General features: G+C 42.9%; 1 protein-coding gene across 3 annotated transcripts in view; it reads right to left on the bottom strand.

Moving 5' to 3' along the window:
• LOC101950334 (monocarboxylate transporter 10-like) overlaps positions 1-10,990 on the bottom strand; it is a 52,506-nt gene extending 41,516 nt beyond the window's left edge. Inside the window, exons 1-5 of one of the 3 annotated variants that reach the window (XM_065588924.1) lie at positions 10,847-10,990; positions 10,251-10,302; positions 6,578-6,840; positions 3,951-4,166; positions 864-1,073 (exon numbers count right to left, since the gene is read on the bottom strand). In XM_065588924.1, coding sequence (XP_065444996.1) covers positions 864-1,073; positions 3,951-4,166; positions 6,578-6,824 — 673 coding nt within the window. In that variant the 5' untranslated portion in view covers positions 6,825-6,840; positions 10,251-10,302; positions 10,847-10,990. The remainder of the gene's footprint in view (positions 1-863; positions 1,074-3,950; positions 4,167-6,577; positions 6,841-10,250; positions 10,303-10,846) is intronic. The other 2 variants (XM_065588923.1, XM_065588925.1) reach the window with 2 other exon arrangements.
• Between the last annotated feature and the right edge of the window lie 6,546 nt (positions 10,991-17,536).

The following is a 17,536-nucleotide window of genomic DNA, read 5'->3' as shown; positions in this document are numbered from 1 at the left end:
GCTTTGAAAAATCTAAGTTTAAACTGTTAAAGAAAACCAACCACAAACCCAGAAACTCTTTATGAACCACATGTGAGATGGAGAACAAGAGCAACAGACCACAGTTTGAAAGCCTCTTTTTTAACCACTTGAATAGTCTGAAGAGTCAGTAACATTCAAATATAATTCAAGTAACATCCAACAATCAAGAAATTAATCATAAAAGTTAAGCAAGTTATAACATTATGGATCCTAGAGTGAAAATACTTGTGTAAAGCAATCCAAACTGAAAGCATAACTGCCCTCATAGACTGCTGATCTGCAAAACATAAGTTGCTGGCCTCCTTTCGTTTGCGAGAGACGGTGGAAACTGCAGCCTATGCTGTAGATGCTTTGCAATGTCTCATGTGACTGAATAGGCCAATCTGAGATTTGCATGATCTTTGGCAGTTTTTGCAAATGTATGTATCTTGGTTGGGAGCTGCTTGCTTGAAGAGAAAACATAAGAGGAATCTCACATTTCCTATGGTATCACAATTAAATGAAGAGAATTTCCATGAAAAAATGTGAAGCCCCAACATATTTTAGTTCTGACTGTTGTATTGTTACTATCCAGTTTTTAAAATCTGAACACCAAAATTATGACTTCTGTTGGAGTCAACCTAAGTAGACAGTGGGTGAAAAATGAGCAAGGACCTCAAGATTTGCCCAGTGTTAGTACTTTTTCTGTTTCACAAGATTATATCCTCTGTTTCATATTTTCCAGAATTACCCTAGTTAGAAAGCATATCAGTTGATGAAGAATTTTGTGTTTTTATAACAGAAACACAGGAATAACAAAAACTAATCTAATTGTTAACAAAATTTCAAAAAGAGTGACATACGTTTTTCAAGTGGTCTGTATGCAAACCCAGCAAAAATACATATTGTTAGAATTCCACAATACACACGCAGACTAGTTCTCCATCCAAATGCCTTGATTAGGTATCGATGCACCTGATTCTGTACCAGAGTTCCTGCTGCCCCACCAGCCATCACAATCCCAGTTGCAAAGGAACGCTTTGTGGTGAAGTAAAGGCTCACCATTATCAAGCCTATCAAAAACAAATAAAAATGTGAAAAGTTGAAAAGGAAAAAATTGTTTTACATTAAAAAAAAATTAAATTCAGCTATTCCCTATCCTCTTCACTCTCGTCAAGGGCAATAGAAGCAACAACCCTCTCAGAAGGAGAGGACAGGGAGGGACGGGGCATCTTGGCTGAGACAGTGAGGGGGAACCTCACACAGAATGCTCTATTTCAACCACAAGTTGGGATCAATACAGGAATTACTGGTTGAAGCCTGTGTTACACAGAGATCAGACTAACTGATTGTATTGGTCCCTTTGGGCTTAAAATATATGAACAGAAGAGGCCCAAGAGCAGTTTGTGGAGAGGGATACAATGACATCTGAAGCAAGGCTCCATATGCCCAGATAAGCATTAGAACTTTAGGATGTTTCTCAGAATCAACACCAAACTCCAAACATTTGGCATTCTCTTACCATTAGTTTTGTACGTACAGTGATTTTACAATTGTAATAGTGGCTTTCCTATGTTTTTGCAATGTCATTGTGATGAAACATCAGTGTGTACTGTTACAACATCACGATACAATATATATGGTAGACAATATGGGATTTAGTGGATTTTTTAGTTTAGTCCTCTAGGTCAGTGGTTCTCAACCAGGGGTACATGTACCCCTGGGGGTACGAAGAGGTCTTCCAGGGGGTACATCAACTCTTCTAGATATTTGCTAGTTTCACAACAGGCTACATAAAAGGCACTAGCGAAGTCAGTACAAACTAAAATTTCATAAAGATAAAATGAAAAAGTCAGCAATTGTTCAGTAATAGTGTTCTGTGACACTTTTGTATTTTTATGTCTGATTTTGTAAACAAGTAGTTTTTAAGTGAAGTGTAACCTGGGGGTACACAAGACAAATCAGACTCCTGAAACGGGTACAGTAGTCTGGAAAGGTTGAGAACTACTGCTACCTAAAAATTCATCAAAATACACACAAAACATTCTACTGCCTAGAGGGCTGACAACCTTATTTTGTACAGAGCTTCATCTATTAGAATGTTTTGCATGCTGGCAACTATATGCAACCTAATTAAGTCTAGAACAGGAAACAATATTGAAAATTCAACAGGAAATATATTTGTTTCCTGAATAGATTTTTTTCCATTTAAAAATACTAATGCTCTTTGTGAAAAGTCCATGACATTTGTAATCTTTTTCACTTGTAAAACAAAATGAGTGCTTATGCTTAATTAACATTACAAAGGAAGTCCTCTATCCACAGAGCTGGTACAGCAGGAATAATATTTTCACCATACTGCCCAATCAATGTGCTTCAACCCTGCCTTTGAAAGACCATCTACATAGGTGAGTGAGGTCATTCAGCCTCTAATCCAATTCCATTATTTGCCTCTCTGCTGAGACTACCAAAAAGCATGCCAATCAGTGTCAGTGCTTGTGAAGTGGACACCTGGGATACATACTGTCAAGGCTAATTACCCACTCTGGCACTTTGAGTGCAGAAGGTGGGGGACCGCAAGGATTCTAAAAATTAATACTGGCTTGTATTAAACTCCTAAGGTTACAGCTTTTTTCTGACCTTGGATTGGTAGATGCTGCCACAATCCAAATGCAGAACCACTTTGAGAGCCCAGGAAGGTGCACTTGGGAATTCCTTCCTGTGGGGTACCCTCAAGCCCTTTAACCCCCTCCCCCGCCCCGGGGAAGAGCTGAGAAAGAAAAAAACGGAAGTCAGCTGTTGCCACAAGCTAATTAACCAACATGTGCACAAACCTCTTACAACACAAAAATTCAATTCTGTTCTTAAAAAAGGTACATTTTATTTTAAAAAAAGAAAGAAAATACATCTGGGAACTCAGGCTATTGCTAGATTTTAAAAGAGCAACTACAAGGATTAAGCACCAAGAATAGCTTTCTTGAGGTCTAGCTTAAAGGTTACAAGCAAAACAAAAGCACCTGGGATTAGCACAGAGGAATCCACAAGCCATAAAGAAATAAAAGAGAGAAACCTAATCGTGTCTTCCTAGACATTTCCTGAACTACTTACATATCTGGGCTTTTAAATGAGAAGTTTCTAGGTATGATACTGATGATTTTTTCATACCTGGCCCAAGCTTCTTACAGCATAGCTGCAGCCCTGTCCACCTCTCTCTGGGAGAACAACCCGACAGACAGACAAAAGGGGAGTTTTTTCTTAATTTTAAAAAGTTCTAGCCTTCCCATTGGAAGTGCCCACTCACTTCCTTTTACCTATGCATAGCACTGAGACTTTTTAACCCTTTACAGGTAGAGCAATTAGAGAACAGCTAGTAAGAGGGATTTTATAGCTACTGGCTGGCTGTCCATAAAAGGGAGCTATCCTACGCGCGCGCACACACACACACACACACGTAGATGGTCTGACAATATCAATACATTTCACATAAACCTGCACAAAACTGTAAAATGTTAATGATTTTTATCAATATTAATATGGATCAAATTTGAAATAGCAGAATAGATAGAAAAGACTTTTATTTCATTATTAATCCCATAAATCATCTAGTTCCCAAAGCTTTTCAAAAAATTTTTTGTTTATTATAATTTCTCTTGCACACATATAATGATCATTATTATTTTTGAATGGAAAAAAGAAATATCTTAAGAACTGTATTGCCCATCACAAATGCAAGATGCATGCATCCAATTCATATTTTTGAATGAAGAATGTGTTTTCTTCATTAGGTCATGCAACTTTATCCTCCACTTTTTATTTAAGCAATGGAAGGAGGAACTTAAAAACAAACAAAACACTGATATTCGTTAATTTTTTAAAATTATTTTGTGTGTAGCTTGCTACATTTTTGCCGAAGATCCTGGTCTACTGGTAAATAAATAAAATCAAGTTACCTGGAGTAGAAGCGAAACTTGATCCTACACCTACTAGGATTCCATGGGTTAAAAACAGAACACGTATATCACCAGCATAAGAGGAACAAACAACACCTAACATGACAACTAGAGCTCCAAATATTGCTACTTTGATGGCTCCATATTTCTGCAAAAGTTTTCCAGAAACGGGACCAAAAATCATAATGAAACCATAACTGACTGATCCAATCCAGGCTGAAAAAGAAAAATACACTTTTGCAATTAAATGCATTAAATAAAACCGTAACAATGACATCAGATTAAGTGCCAGATACTCCACCTCTGTCAGTTGTCATAGTCAATGGATGTATGCTGACATTTTTACCAGTTGAGGATGTACATACTTACTACTTCCAAGATATACTTGTACTTCTATCATCAAATACTGGATACTGTGGGTACTAAGTGCCCTCTACTTTCACTGCAGCCTCAGCACTTCACAAGGTTCTGTTTAAAATTTCTAATTATTATACCAGTGCATGTTATTAACATTTAAAAGCAATTTCAGAAATAATAGCAGAAGTAGCTCAAGGTGGCTTAAATCACAGCTTTTAAAATCTTTCACAAAGGGAAAATGTATTAAATTACATTGTGTTAAACTAACTTTACAAATATAGCAAATTAATAATTCAGTATTTACTTTGTACTTCTAGTAAAAAATCAGAGACATTACACCAGAGGCATGAAACTCATTCAAGGCAGAGAAACAAATTTTACTTGCAGTTATAGGCAGTAGCGGCCAGGATATAAATGTAGACTATATGCTACCCTCAATCCCACCACTGTGAAAATATGTTCCCTTTTCAGGTCACCACTACTTCTACCCTTTGTTTTTCTTCCTTCCCCATTTTCCTTTCTTCCCCTCTCCTCTCTTTCTGCATTTTTCATGTTCTTCCCTCTACATTTCCTTACTTTCAGCAACTCCCAAATACCACGTAGTCTTTTGTGCCTACCTGCACACCTGTTTTGGGCTGAGTGACCCAAGGTGAGAAGTTGTAAATTATCAGGCACCCAGAATATTAACTACTTAGCACTATGTAAATGTAATAACAAAACCCCCCTGTATTTATAATGCAGTATATTGATCACAAATTTCTCTTTATTTTTGTAATAAGATAAAAATTGAATACCATAATGTGAACATTATTAAACTTTCAATCATTTAAATTTTAAATTTAGAAGTCACCAAAAAGTTCTAACGAAGTTATATCATTCATTTTTACACGATTCCCACAAGTTAAACATTGGTTGGGGCTATATGGGACACCACTGGATTGACCCCTCTATAGGTGTTTGATCCTGCCCCAGGGAAGTTGTTTTATCATTGACTTTCAATGAGAGCAGGATCAAGCCCTACATGCTTTTTTCTAGGAGCCCGCTGAGGTGAGGAGCAGGTAACACCTGCACTAGGTGTACCATTGTGTCTTGCCCCTGCATAGAGGACATAAGGGTGAGGGGGCTGGCCTTCCTTGTGCCCTATTCCTCCCTTGTGCACCTGCCCAGGGCCAGGGGTTAAGCACAATCTGGCCCCAGAGAGTAACAGACCCTTGAGCAATAAACAGTATGAGTTTATAACACCCAGACAAACTTACAAATCTAACTGATTTTAATAAGATAGTAAAACAAGTGGATGAATAGAAAAGAGAATATAGTGTATTTGGATTTTAGGGTCTTATGAAATCCTAATTAAAAATGTAATGTATACTGGCTCAGCTATGAGCACTAACACATAGCGACTTGATCTCTCCCCAAGTTCCAGTCACTTTATGCTACCCTTTCTGATCAGAATCTAATCACAGCTGCCCAGCACAAAATTGTCCCTAGGCTACTCTAACTTGCATTGGGGATCATAGAAACTGACACTTGAGAATAAAGAGCTGCCATCAGACCCTTAATGACCACCCAATCCTGTGATAAAACGATCTAAGCCTAGGACAGACACTGGTCCATAGGCTGGTAATCATCTGAAGTACTGTGAACAGATCAAAAGGTAATATAGCAATTTACCCATTTAGGGAGGCAGGTGTGTAGTTGGCTGCTGCCAGGGTTGACATTAGAGTCAGGCTTAATTGATATCTTCATTAATAATATAGAAGTGAGCGTAAATAACACCTTAATGAAATGTGTAGGTGGTACTACATTAGGAGACATTCCAAATACCAATGTGGACAGAGAAACGATACAGTGGGGGACCAAAAGTGGTTACCAAAGATTAACAGAAAATTGTAAAATAAAATTCAGCTTGCAAAATGTAACACATTTGGGAAAAATAATTTGAAACATACATATTCAATGAGAAGAAGAAAACCGGAAAGCAGTAATTTCATGGGAGACCTAAAGTGGTATTCAATGAAAAAAAAATCTTCATATGTCACTGTATTTAACTTTCTATATTAAATACCACAAATATCATGGTGAATTCAAACACCACAATATGACAAAAGGTGATTATTCTTTTTTTAAAGATGATCACTTTAGTGGTAACAGCAGACAGTAAATTAGGTGAGTTTTCAACATGATATGGTATCAAAAAAGATTGATTTAGTTTTGAGCTACCTGCACAGAAACATCAAGCCTTGGTTTCACATTATACATGGATGACCTACCTGTTCGTGACCTACTTGACTGGAAAGTCTCAAGTAAGGAAATCATGTACACACCAAAAGCATTGTGGAATCCACTGACAAGCAAAGAGTGAGTACATGCAGCCAGCACCACAACCCAACCCCAACCCCCATCTGGGGGAGGATAGAAAAATGACGACTCTTTCCGGAGATTATCAGCATTATCATCTTTCTCCAATCTGTGCATGGCATGATGCAGCACAGTACGTATCCTTCTCCCTTTAATCATGACAGGAAATTACAACCTATATAAAATACATTATTTTAGTCTTAAAAAGTAGTTTGATTAAAAATGTACAACACAAAAGAAAATTAAATAGATTTATAATACTGTACAAAAACAAAATGTCTGTTACTATAGAAATATCTTGTCATGATGACAATGAGAAATAGAAAAAAATCTACTATGTCTAAAAATCACACACTAAAATTTCTTAATCATAATATGATTATTTCATGACATCACTATTGAGCAGAGTCAAGGTTTGTTAGGTGCTCTCGTACATTTCTATACCTTAATGTAAGTTTAACCTTAAGTCTCAATTTCCTGGGTTTATATAATTACAATTGCTGCAACTTCTATAACACCACCTCCTAAACTACTGGTGCTCTCACTGAGTTAGTGTAGGGCTAAGCTCTGCTACTGCTGCATCCATCAAAAGGAACCAATGGCACTTTGAAGCAGGGCAGGGAGTTTTTAGAGGCTAGATCCACAGAGTCTAAGGCATTGCCCAATGCAATTCACAGCCCCAAGTGAGGCATGTAGGCTCTCTATATAATGCATGGGGAAAGTTAGGTGCCTACGTTAGCCAGTGGGAAATGTTGAGGAAAGGAGTGAGGACTAAACCCCCTCCCTTCAAAGGTAGCTAGGTGCTTAACTTTAGGGTTTAGGTAGGTACTTCTCTCTTAGGGTGACCAGACAGCAAATGTGAAAAATCGGGACGGGGGTGGGGGGGTAATAGGAGTCTGTAAAAGATAAAGACCCAAAAATTGGGACTGTCCCTATAAAATCGGGACATCTGGTCACCCTATTCCCTCTGCTTGGGATTCAAAGCCATGAATCCTTCCTGGGTGTTAGGCACCGAAGCCAGCTCAATTTTTCTCACACAAATAAAAAGAGAGCACCACCACATTCCAGCCAATTGGTTAAGGCACTCCGCTGGGATAAGAGAGACCTATTTTCAAATCCCCATTCTGCCTGATTTGAAGTGAAATTGCAAGCTCAAGGGTATGCAGTGGTGTCTCCTGAAAGAAGAGGAAGTCATACTCTGTGGAGAGACATTCTCACTCTCTCTGGGGCCCAACGCTTAATTTGTTTTACAAAGCGGCACAGCTCCAACAGGAGGGAATTGAAAGAGACCCACCCAGGAATACCCATTAGGCTGGTGATTAAAGCACTCAGTTGGGAGTGGAGACCTCAGTTCAATTCCCTGCTCCAAATCAGGCAGAGTCTCTCACACTCCAGGTGAGTGTGGCTACTACAACTCATACCTCAGCTAGCCCCAAAAATTCCTGATCTGCTTGCCCCCAGCTGTCTCGTGCAGGTTAGACATGCTCAGAGCATCCTGATCAGTTGGCAGGGGGGAATAGCCTAATCTGAGAATCCTGACAGAGTTTAGGTCTGAGCAGCTCAGCAGCATCAGGAATTAGGCAGTTTTGCACATTCCCACCAGCAGAAAGTTAGGGAAACCTAGGGAATTTAGGTGACAGTTGAGCCATGGTTCTGAGGAGCTCAGTAGCACCTAAATGTTGGCTTTAAGCATGTACAGTGGGAGTTAAGCACCTAAGTCCTTTTGTGGATTTAGCTCCGGGTGCTTTCTTTATTGCTCCTCTGACTAAACTGAATGCCAAGAGGAATACAAAGGAAGCAGAAGAAACTCTCCAAGTGTGGTTCTATCCTGAAAATAACTGTAAAAACTCTACTCTCTTATGGCCTAATCCTGAATCTCTCAAATCAATGGATGCAGCTTCAGGTCCTTACTTAACAGATCTGATCTTTGTGAATATTCAGTCACAACTATGTCTATTGTTGAAAAAAATATTTTTTTATTACTCTTGCTAATTAGGCTCCATTTTCAAGGCTGCTTGTGCAATCCAAATGCCTTCAAATTATGTACTCAGGTTGAACTCCGATTCAGTAGCTCCTAGGCTAGGGGAAGGGCCCATAGACAGGGGCAGGCTTGCGCCCACCCACTACCAGGATTCAATAGGTACACTTGGGCAAACAGGCTGTACAGGTGTAAGGGCAGCATTTGGCCTGCCAGAATTTGTATTAATAGTGGTGATTCAAAAGGCAGAAGGCATGTAGCTTGATTTTCAGATCATATGCTGAGTTTGCATAGTTGGCAGTTAGAAAAAACTCAAATTGTAAACTGAAAAATTTTATATGAAAATATTGATATAATATATGTGAAACCCCATGATGCCATTTTTACAAAGTCACTTTTAAGAGTACAAACCACTTTTAGAACTGCAGCTGAAGAGGATGGAAATTAAAGCAAAGTCTCCAAAGAATTCTCTCTGCATCACTCCAGACTGGGGGGAAGCCAGGAGAAGATGCCCCAGCAGTTCCAGGGATTTCAGAGGTAACATTTTTGCTTCTTATCTAGCCTGCAGGAAGTAGCAGTTAAAATGCAAAAAGAACGAGGAGTACTTGTGGCACCTTAGAGACTTAGAGCCACAAGTACTCATTGTTCTTTTTGCTGATACAGACTAACAGGCTACCACTCTGAAACCAGCGATTGTAGTAATTGCTTATTAAACACTTGATTCAAAGTCTGCTGAAGTCAATAGGATTCTTTCCATTCACTTCAATGGAAACTGAATCAGGCCATACTTGGGGTACATTTTAAATATAGTAGCTAATTTTACAAGATATGCAATGCTGCAGTAAGACTGTGTTTTTGTATCAAAGCTGGATGGGAAAACAGAAAGGAAAGAAAGAAAAAAATAAAGAAGGGAAGGAAGGAAAAACAGAGTAAGAGGATAAAGTGGGGGCAGAAACAGAGAAAAAGAATCAGGCTGGTAGCTTAAGACCTGTTGAAATGAACCTACCCTGAAAATGTAGATCTTCCCATTTGAAAGGCATTTTGGGGTAGGTGAAAAAGCCTGACTTCCACAGACAGATCTTGAGAACTAAGAAAATTGCAAACGAGTGCCCCTTGTGAAGTCTCTTGCAAGAAGTACCTCCTTTAGATTCCCATACATTTTTACCTTTATTTCCTCTATATTTGATATGCCAATGGCTTAAGTCTCTTCAGTATTTTGCTATCTTTGACTTTTATGAGATAATACTATTCACAAATCATACTTTCATATTGTAGCTATCAGTTATATTCAAGACAAAAACCATAAGAACCTGAAACTAACTACAGAAAGCTGCCTATTCAGGAAGCAGATTGAATTAATTTCATAACCCATTTGAGCTTTTTTTAACCTTTCCCTCACCTTATTCCTTTCAGAGGCAGATAGGTCACCTCTGGGATACTTGGACCTAACTGTACCTCCAAGGGATTTGTTAAGGGATCTTTGCACCAGAACAATCAGTAAATCAAGCCACCTACCTAATCTAATTTGCTCACAGAAAATTCATTTATCTTTGGTTAATTTGAGAACACTCTTCATCAGAAAAATATGGAGAATGTGAGACTCTTACATACAATTTGTTCTTTTCTCCTGTTTGCTAAATGATCGATTTGTTTCTTTTCCTAGAGGAGGAGTAGGTAGATTTCAGTCTGAATCTGGGGAGGGAAGCTTATTTTATTTCTCCTTACTCTCTTCACTCCAGATGCCCCTTACCTATGTTAATTATTATAATTCATGGGCTCTGCAGTGTAATTATTACTTTGTATTATCTACACTACAGCTGCTTGCACCATGGCCTGGAGCATCCCAAACCATGGACGAAGAGGCAGCAACTGTGAAAGAAGAGTTACTGTCAGCCTCTCTCTGGACCAGTCTAGCTGACAATGACGCTCCTTGCATCCTATAATCCCTTACGACCCCCTCCCCCACACGTTTCTCCAACCCCCCCCCCGCCTTCTCCTCCCCCCAAATCACTCATCACCCCTCCCCATAACTACGACTCACCTATCATCACCCCTCCCACTCCCCAGAGCCCTGCCCCGCCCCCACACATCATCCCTTCCCCAGAGTCCTCCCCTTCGCCACCCATTGCCCCTCCCCACAGCCATGCCGCTCCCCCGCCCCTTACCCAAAGCCATGCCCCTCATCACCGCTCCCCCCACACACCGCTCTACGGCCGCTCCCCTGGAGGAAATGGAGGTGACGCTGCCGCCGCCGTTATTCCCCAGCAGGCCGGGGGCGGGGCCGAACCAGGCGCGCTGGGGGGGTGGAACCACCCACCGTGAGGCGCACGCGGCCCCCGCTCCAACTCGGGAGGGGGCAAGTGGGCAGCGCGCTGGGGGTGTGGCCGGGACCTGATTCCCTGAGGGGCGGGGCAGAGATAGCTGGGGGAGGGGCCTGAGGGATGTGGGAGGCAGATCCTGGCACTTGGGCGCTGCTTCCCTGAGCAGCTGGGTAGGTGCCGTGTGCCCGTGGGGGTCGCCCTTCCCCAGGTCCCTGTGTACGGTAGCGGTGGCGCACCAGGGAGTCCACCGGGCCTGGAGCTACTCTGCAAAGTAACCGGGCTGCCAGGCGGCCTCCCGCCCCAATTGAAATACCCAGTGGTGCAAGTAGAAATCATTTCTTGCCCGTACTGCACTCATGGGAGGGACACAAGGGGGGCACGTGAATTCCTCACATGACCCTCCATGTTAGGGTTACCATACGTCCGGTTTTTCCCGGACATGTCCGGCTTTTCGGCACTCAAACCCCCGTCTGGGGGGAATTGCCAAAAAGCCGAACATGTCCGGGAAAATGGCGGCTCTGCTCCTCCCCGACTCTTCGGCTCTGTTTAAGAGCCGGGCTGCCCGAGCGCTACCGGCTTCGGGCAGCCCCCATGCCTCTGGACCCTGCGCCGCCGGAGCCCAGGAGGGGAAGTGCCCGGCTGGGGGCGCAGGGTCCGGAGGCAAGGGGGCTGCCCGAAGCCCAAGTGCTACCGGCTTCACGGTTTGTCAGGCAGCCTCCAGACCCTGCGCCCCCGGCTGGGCGCTTCCCCTCCCAGGCTCCAACTGCACTGGGGAAGTGCCGGCCGGGGGCGCAGGGTCTGGAGGCTGCCCGGCAAACCGTGAAGCCGGTAGCGCTCGGGCAGCCCTTTCCGCGTGGCTGGGAGTGGGAGGGAGGAGGGGCGGAGTTAGGGCAGGGAAGGGGCGGTGTTGGGGCGGGGCTGGGGGTGGGGAAATGGGCGGGGCCAGGACCCATGGAGGGTCCTCTTTTTTTATTTGCTAGATATGGTAACCCTACTCCATGTATCAGAGGGGTAGCCATGTTAGTCTGAATCTGTAAAAAGTCACAGAGGGTCCCAAGCTTATGCTCCCAATACTTCTGTTAGTCTTAAAGGACTTGCATCTGAAGAAGTGAGGTTCTTACCCACGAAAGCTTATGCTCCCAATACTTCTGTTAGTCTTAAAGGTGCCACAGGACCCTCTGTGACTTCCTACTCCATGTGACTCTTCCCAGGGCCCCCACGCTCTCCCCGTCCCTGTTTATATAGAATATGGAAGTTGGGTGAGGAGTCATTTCAGCATATGTATGACTTATTAAAAGACAAATTTTAAGTAGAACTATATCCTAAACTGCTTTATGGTATCATACCCAAACATTGCATTTCAAGAGGGATTCAACTTCCTTTATAGGAACAGGTTTCAGAGTAGCAGCCGTGTTAGTCTGTATCCGCAAAAAGAACAGGAGTACTTGTGGCACCTTAGAGACTAACAAATTTATTAGAGCATAAGCTTTCGTGGACTACAGCCCACTTCTTCTTCGTATGCATCCGAAGAAGTGGGCTGTAGTCCACGAAAGCTTATGCTCTAATAAATTTGTTAGTCTCTAAGGTGCCACAAGTACTCTTGTTCTTTTTATAGGAACAGACTCCTGAAACTTTTACCAGCCCAAAAAAGTGCTCCATAGTCATGCAAATAGTCCCATTGTTGTCAATGGAATTGATCAAATGATGAAGGGTTTGCAGGATTAGGTTCCAAGTTTGTAAATTGTTCTGGAGGAAACTGACAATGCCTGAACTGTCAGATGAGAAGGAGCTTCATTCGAATAAAGGTGGGCAAATGTGTGATAAATCTTAGCTCCGTTGCTAAGATTAGGAATATATTTTCAGCAAAGTTCTTGGCAGATTCCTGAGGCAGCTGGCTGGTTTAAGGCTGTCAGTGTCTGGCATTATAATCTTCACTTATAGTTCTCTCACCCACAAAGCTGGAAAATGAGGCATTTGTTTTCTTTGTTTTGCTGCTCCAGTTCCAGTTAACAAAATGCACGTTAGACTAGTTTAGCTGCAAAGAGGAATTTTAGATACACCAGGGACAACACCTGATTCCCATCAGGTTGCAGAACTGGGCTGACATCAGAATCCAAACATCCTCTGGTCAGTTCAAGCAGAGGCATTCCTGTAATGATTTGGACTTGATGTGATGCAGAATGGATGTCATGGATCATTCAGACCAATGGGGAGAAACATAATAAAAAACACTGTTTAAACAATTTCCGTCGCCCCCACCCCTCCTTTCTTGAGGACTCCTGACCAATTTAACAGCACAATACGTATGCTAACAAGCTTAAACAAAGCCTTCGTTTAAGTTTGTTAGCATACGTATTGTGCTGTTAAAGCCATATAAAGAATGAATGTCCTTCCCAGCTGCGTTCTGCTCCTTTAAGAAGCAGAGTGCAGCCCCCCCCCCCAAGGGGGAGGGGGCTAGCCCCAAGTCTTTCCGGTACCCCGTACCCACTAAAAATCTCTTGCCGGTACTGCGTACTGGAGGGTACCGCCCTATTTGCACCCCTGGAAATACCCCTCCTCCCTAATGTACAGACAGCTTCCTGCGGCGCAGGGAGTCTCTGCTTAGTGCCCGCATACCTGGCTGGGTGTTCTCGGATGCCTGGTGCTTGTTAGCGGTAGGGGACGTGGTTACAGACGCTATAAAGGAGCTGATCCTTTTGCATAAAGACACTTTTTTCTATGTACAGTCCTAGGGCATCACGTCCAGGAGACAGACAATGTTGTCTGCTTTGTCAGCGGTCCTCACGTTTCACTCACTACATATCAGACATTGAGTAAGGTAATGAGGGCAAACCGTGAGTAAGAGTGTAAGGAGGACATGGAAAATGTCATTCTTGAGGTGCTATCAACAGCCCAATCAAGCGCAGCAGAACGTGTTTTTTTGCACGGGACTTCTGCTTTAAGTGCGGGTAGTGTAGCAGGCACTAACAAGATTGCTAAGAAATCTCCAGTTAATCTCACTTTCCATATATTTGAGACAAAGGCCAACATTTTCAAACCTGGGTTCCTAAAGGCACATTTGTAAACTTAAAAGCAGCTTGATTTTCACTAGTTTGAATCATTCACGTCAATAGAAGTTATGACTCCTTTTTTTCCCCTGATGCCTAAATGATAGATTTGGGAGTTTAATTGAAGGCGCCCAGATTTGAAAATTTTGGCCAAAGGTTCCACTTCTACTTTTATTTAAACTCAGATTGGCTTCAAAGAGAGCAGGATTGGGTCCCGCAGGAATTTATCAAGTCACTTTGTTGATGGGGAGTGTTTCATTCATTTTTATTTCTTTATTATGGCTGAGTCAATAAAGTGATAAGTATAATGATAAAATCCTGGAGTTTGTTATTCCTGTGGCTTTTATTTTTCCTTTTGATTAATAGTGTGTGTGTGTGGGGGGGGGGGGGTTCAATACAAAAAATAACAGTACAGGAAGTTATACAACAAAAAACTATTAGCAAAGGAAAACATGAATGATGCCTCACCAATCTATAAGAATTCTTTGAGGGTGTCAGCAAGCATGTGGACAAGCATGATTTAGTTGCTATAGTGTACTTGGACTTTCAGAAAGCCTTTGACAAGGTCCCACACCAAAGGCTCTTAAGCAGAGTAAGCAGTCATGATTAAGGCTGCGAGTTTGTCACAGAGGTCACGGAAGTCACGAATTCCGTGACTTTCAGGGACCTCCATGACTTCTGCAGCCGCCAGTGTGGCTGGCCCGGGGGTTGCCTGAAGAGTTCGGGCAGCCCCTGGGCCAGCTGACCTGGCCACTGCTAGGGCTGGGGGTTCGGTGCAGGTGGGGATGAGGCGGCCTGTGGGCTGCGCTTACCTTGGGAGGCTCCCTGGAAGCGGTGACATCCCCCTCCCTCAGCTCCTAGCAAACGGCTTTGCGCACTGCCTCTGCCCGCAGGCACCGCCCCCGCAGCTCCCATTGGCTGTGGTTTCCAGCCAATGGAAGCTGTGGAGCCAGTGCTTGGGCAGTGCACGGAGCTAGGAGCTGAGGGAGGGACATGTTGCCACTTCCTGGGAGCCACGAGGAGCTGGATAGGGAGCCTGCCAGCCCCGCCAACCCCTTCACCCCCCAGCATCAGCGGTGGCCCCACACACACACAAACACACACTAGTGAGGTCCAGGGCCACCCCTCCCCAAGCACCATGGCGTCCCCCAGGCTGCCGCCCTGCCCCCTCAAGATTTAGTCAGGGGTATATAGTACAAGTCACAGACAAGGTGGTCATGGGTTGTGAATTTTTGCTTATTGCCTGTAACCTGAACATGACTTTTACTAAAAATACCCATAACTAAAACTTAGCTTTAATCATGAGCTAAGAGGGAAGGACTTCTCATGCATCAGTATCTGGTTAAAAGGTAGGAAACAAAAGATAGGAATAAACGGTCAGTTTTCAGAATGGAAAGTGGTCAGTAGTGGAGTTCCCCCAGATATGTACTGGGACCGGTGCTGTTCAATATATTCATAAATGATCTGGAAAAGGGGTAAACAGTGAGGTGATGAAGTTTGCAGATGATACTAAATTACTCAAGATAGTTACGTCCAAAGCTGACTGAAGAGGTACAAAGGCATCTCACAAAACTGGGTAACTGAGCAACAAAATGGCAGATGAAATTCAATGTTGATAAGTGCAAAGTAATGCACCTTGGAAAACATAATCCTAACAATACATACAAAATCATGAGTTCTAAATTAACTGTTACCATTCAAGAAAGAGACCTTGGAGTCATCATGGATAATTTTCTGAAAACATCTGCTTAATGTGCAGCAGGAGTCAAAAAAGCTAACAGAATGTTAGAAACCATTAAGAAAGGAATAGCTAATAAAACAGAAAATACCATAATGCCACTATATAAATCCATGGTATGGCCACACCTTGAATACTAAGTGCTGTTCTGGTTTCCCCATCTCAGAAATGATGTGTTAGAATTAGAAAAGGTACAGAGAAAGACAACAAATCTGATTAGGGGTGTTGGACTCGTGTTCCATACAAGGAATGATTAAAAAGACTGGGACTGTTCATCTTAGAAAAGAGATAACTAAGGGGGGGATAGGATAGAGGTCTATAAAATCATGAATGGTGTGGAAAAAGTGAGTAGGGAAGTGTTATTTACCCCTTTATATAACACAAGAATCAGGGGTTACCTCATGAAATTATTAGGCAGCAGGTTTAAAATAAACATAAGGCAACATTTTTTCACACAACACAGTCTACCTTTGGAACTCATTGCCAGAGGATGTTGTGAAGGCTAAAAGTATAACTGGGTTAAAAAAAGAATTAGATAAGTTCATGGAGGATAGGACCATCAATGGCTGTTAGCCAACATGGTCAGGGACACAACCCCATGCTCCAGGTGTCCCAAAACCTCTGACTGCCAGAAGCAGGAACTGGAGGAACGATGGATCACTCAACAATTTCCCAGTTCTGTTCATTCCCTCTGAAAGACAGGATACTGGGTTAGATGGACCACTGGTCTGACCCAGTATTGGCATTCTTACGTTTTTATAACGATGAAGATACGTGATAACGGCACTGTGACTTCTGGGTGGCTTGCAGTTTGTATGCTGCTTATCAAGCACCTAAGTATGTATTTTTGTTACTTCCCCTTGACCACTGTGTAAAAACATCTTTGAAACAAACTATGATCCATTTATTTAGCTGGCTGGCAATGAATATAGCATTGAGTTCTATAGATTTTGTGTACTCTATTTAGTGATGCCTTCAGCTTCTAATATGCTAATCACTAGGCTCCAGATCATTCCCACTGGCAGGAAACCCCAAAAAAGTTTCTTCCAAATTTTTCTGTTGAGGGGGTAGAGTTTAAACACAGTCACACAAAATTAAGCACACAAACCCTGCAGGATCCCTTGAGATTTGTGCAGATTTTGGTGGTCCTGTGGAGCACAGCTTCATCTGCATGGAGGCTCTGTGTCTCTACACCTGCTCCAGGACCTTCCCCCATTCACTCAGACTCGCTGGCAGCAAAGTTTCTCCTGCCAGCAACTATCCTCAGAACTATTTTAAAATGGAGAGCCTAGGGAAGGGATAATGTGTGTCTACTCAGTCTTTGCACTCCTACTGCCTTGTTGCTTGCAGATCCCCAGTCCTGTCCTCTGTGGTCAGGGGACAGTGTCAAAGTCTGTCCACCTCTCATTCCCACCCCACCTCACCTCCATACTGACTGGAGCAGATCCGGAGGGTCTCCTCTGCACAGGGGTCACAGAGATAAAACAGGATTGGAAGTGCTTCCTCAAGTCCTCTATCATTTCAAAATCATCACTCATACGCCACAAACCATCGTGGGATTTGTGTGAAGAAAAGCACACAAAATTCAATAAGGAGCTAAGTTCCCTCTAAGCTGCGTGCCTGAACAGCAGGCTATCAAGGGCCGTACAGGCGGGAGAGGCACTTCTCCCCCAGCCCTGGAGCTGCCGCGGCTGACAAGAGGCACCTCTCCCCCGGTCCCGAAGCTGCCGCGGCAAGAGAGGGCTGGGGGGAGCCCTCTCTCCCCGCCGCAGCCCTGAGGCAGCCTG

Source organism: Chrysemys picta, chromosome 3 (genome assembly GCF_011386835.1).
Source record: "Chrysemys picta bellii isolate R12L10 chromosome 3, ASM1138683v2, whole genome shotgun sequence".
Taxonomy (NCBI): Eukaryota; Metazoa; Chordata; order Testudines; family Emydidae; genus Chrysemys; species Chrysemys picta.
This window is presented reverse-complemented; position numbering and strand designations above follow the sequence as displayed.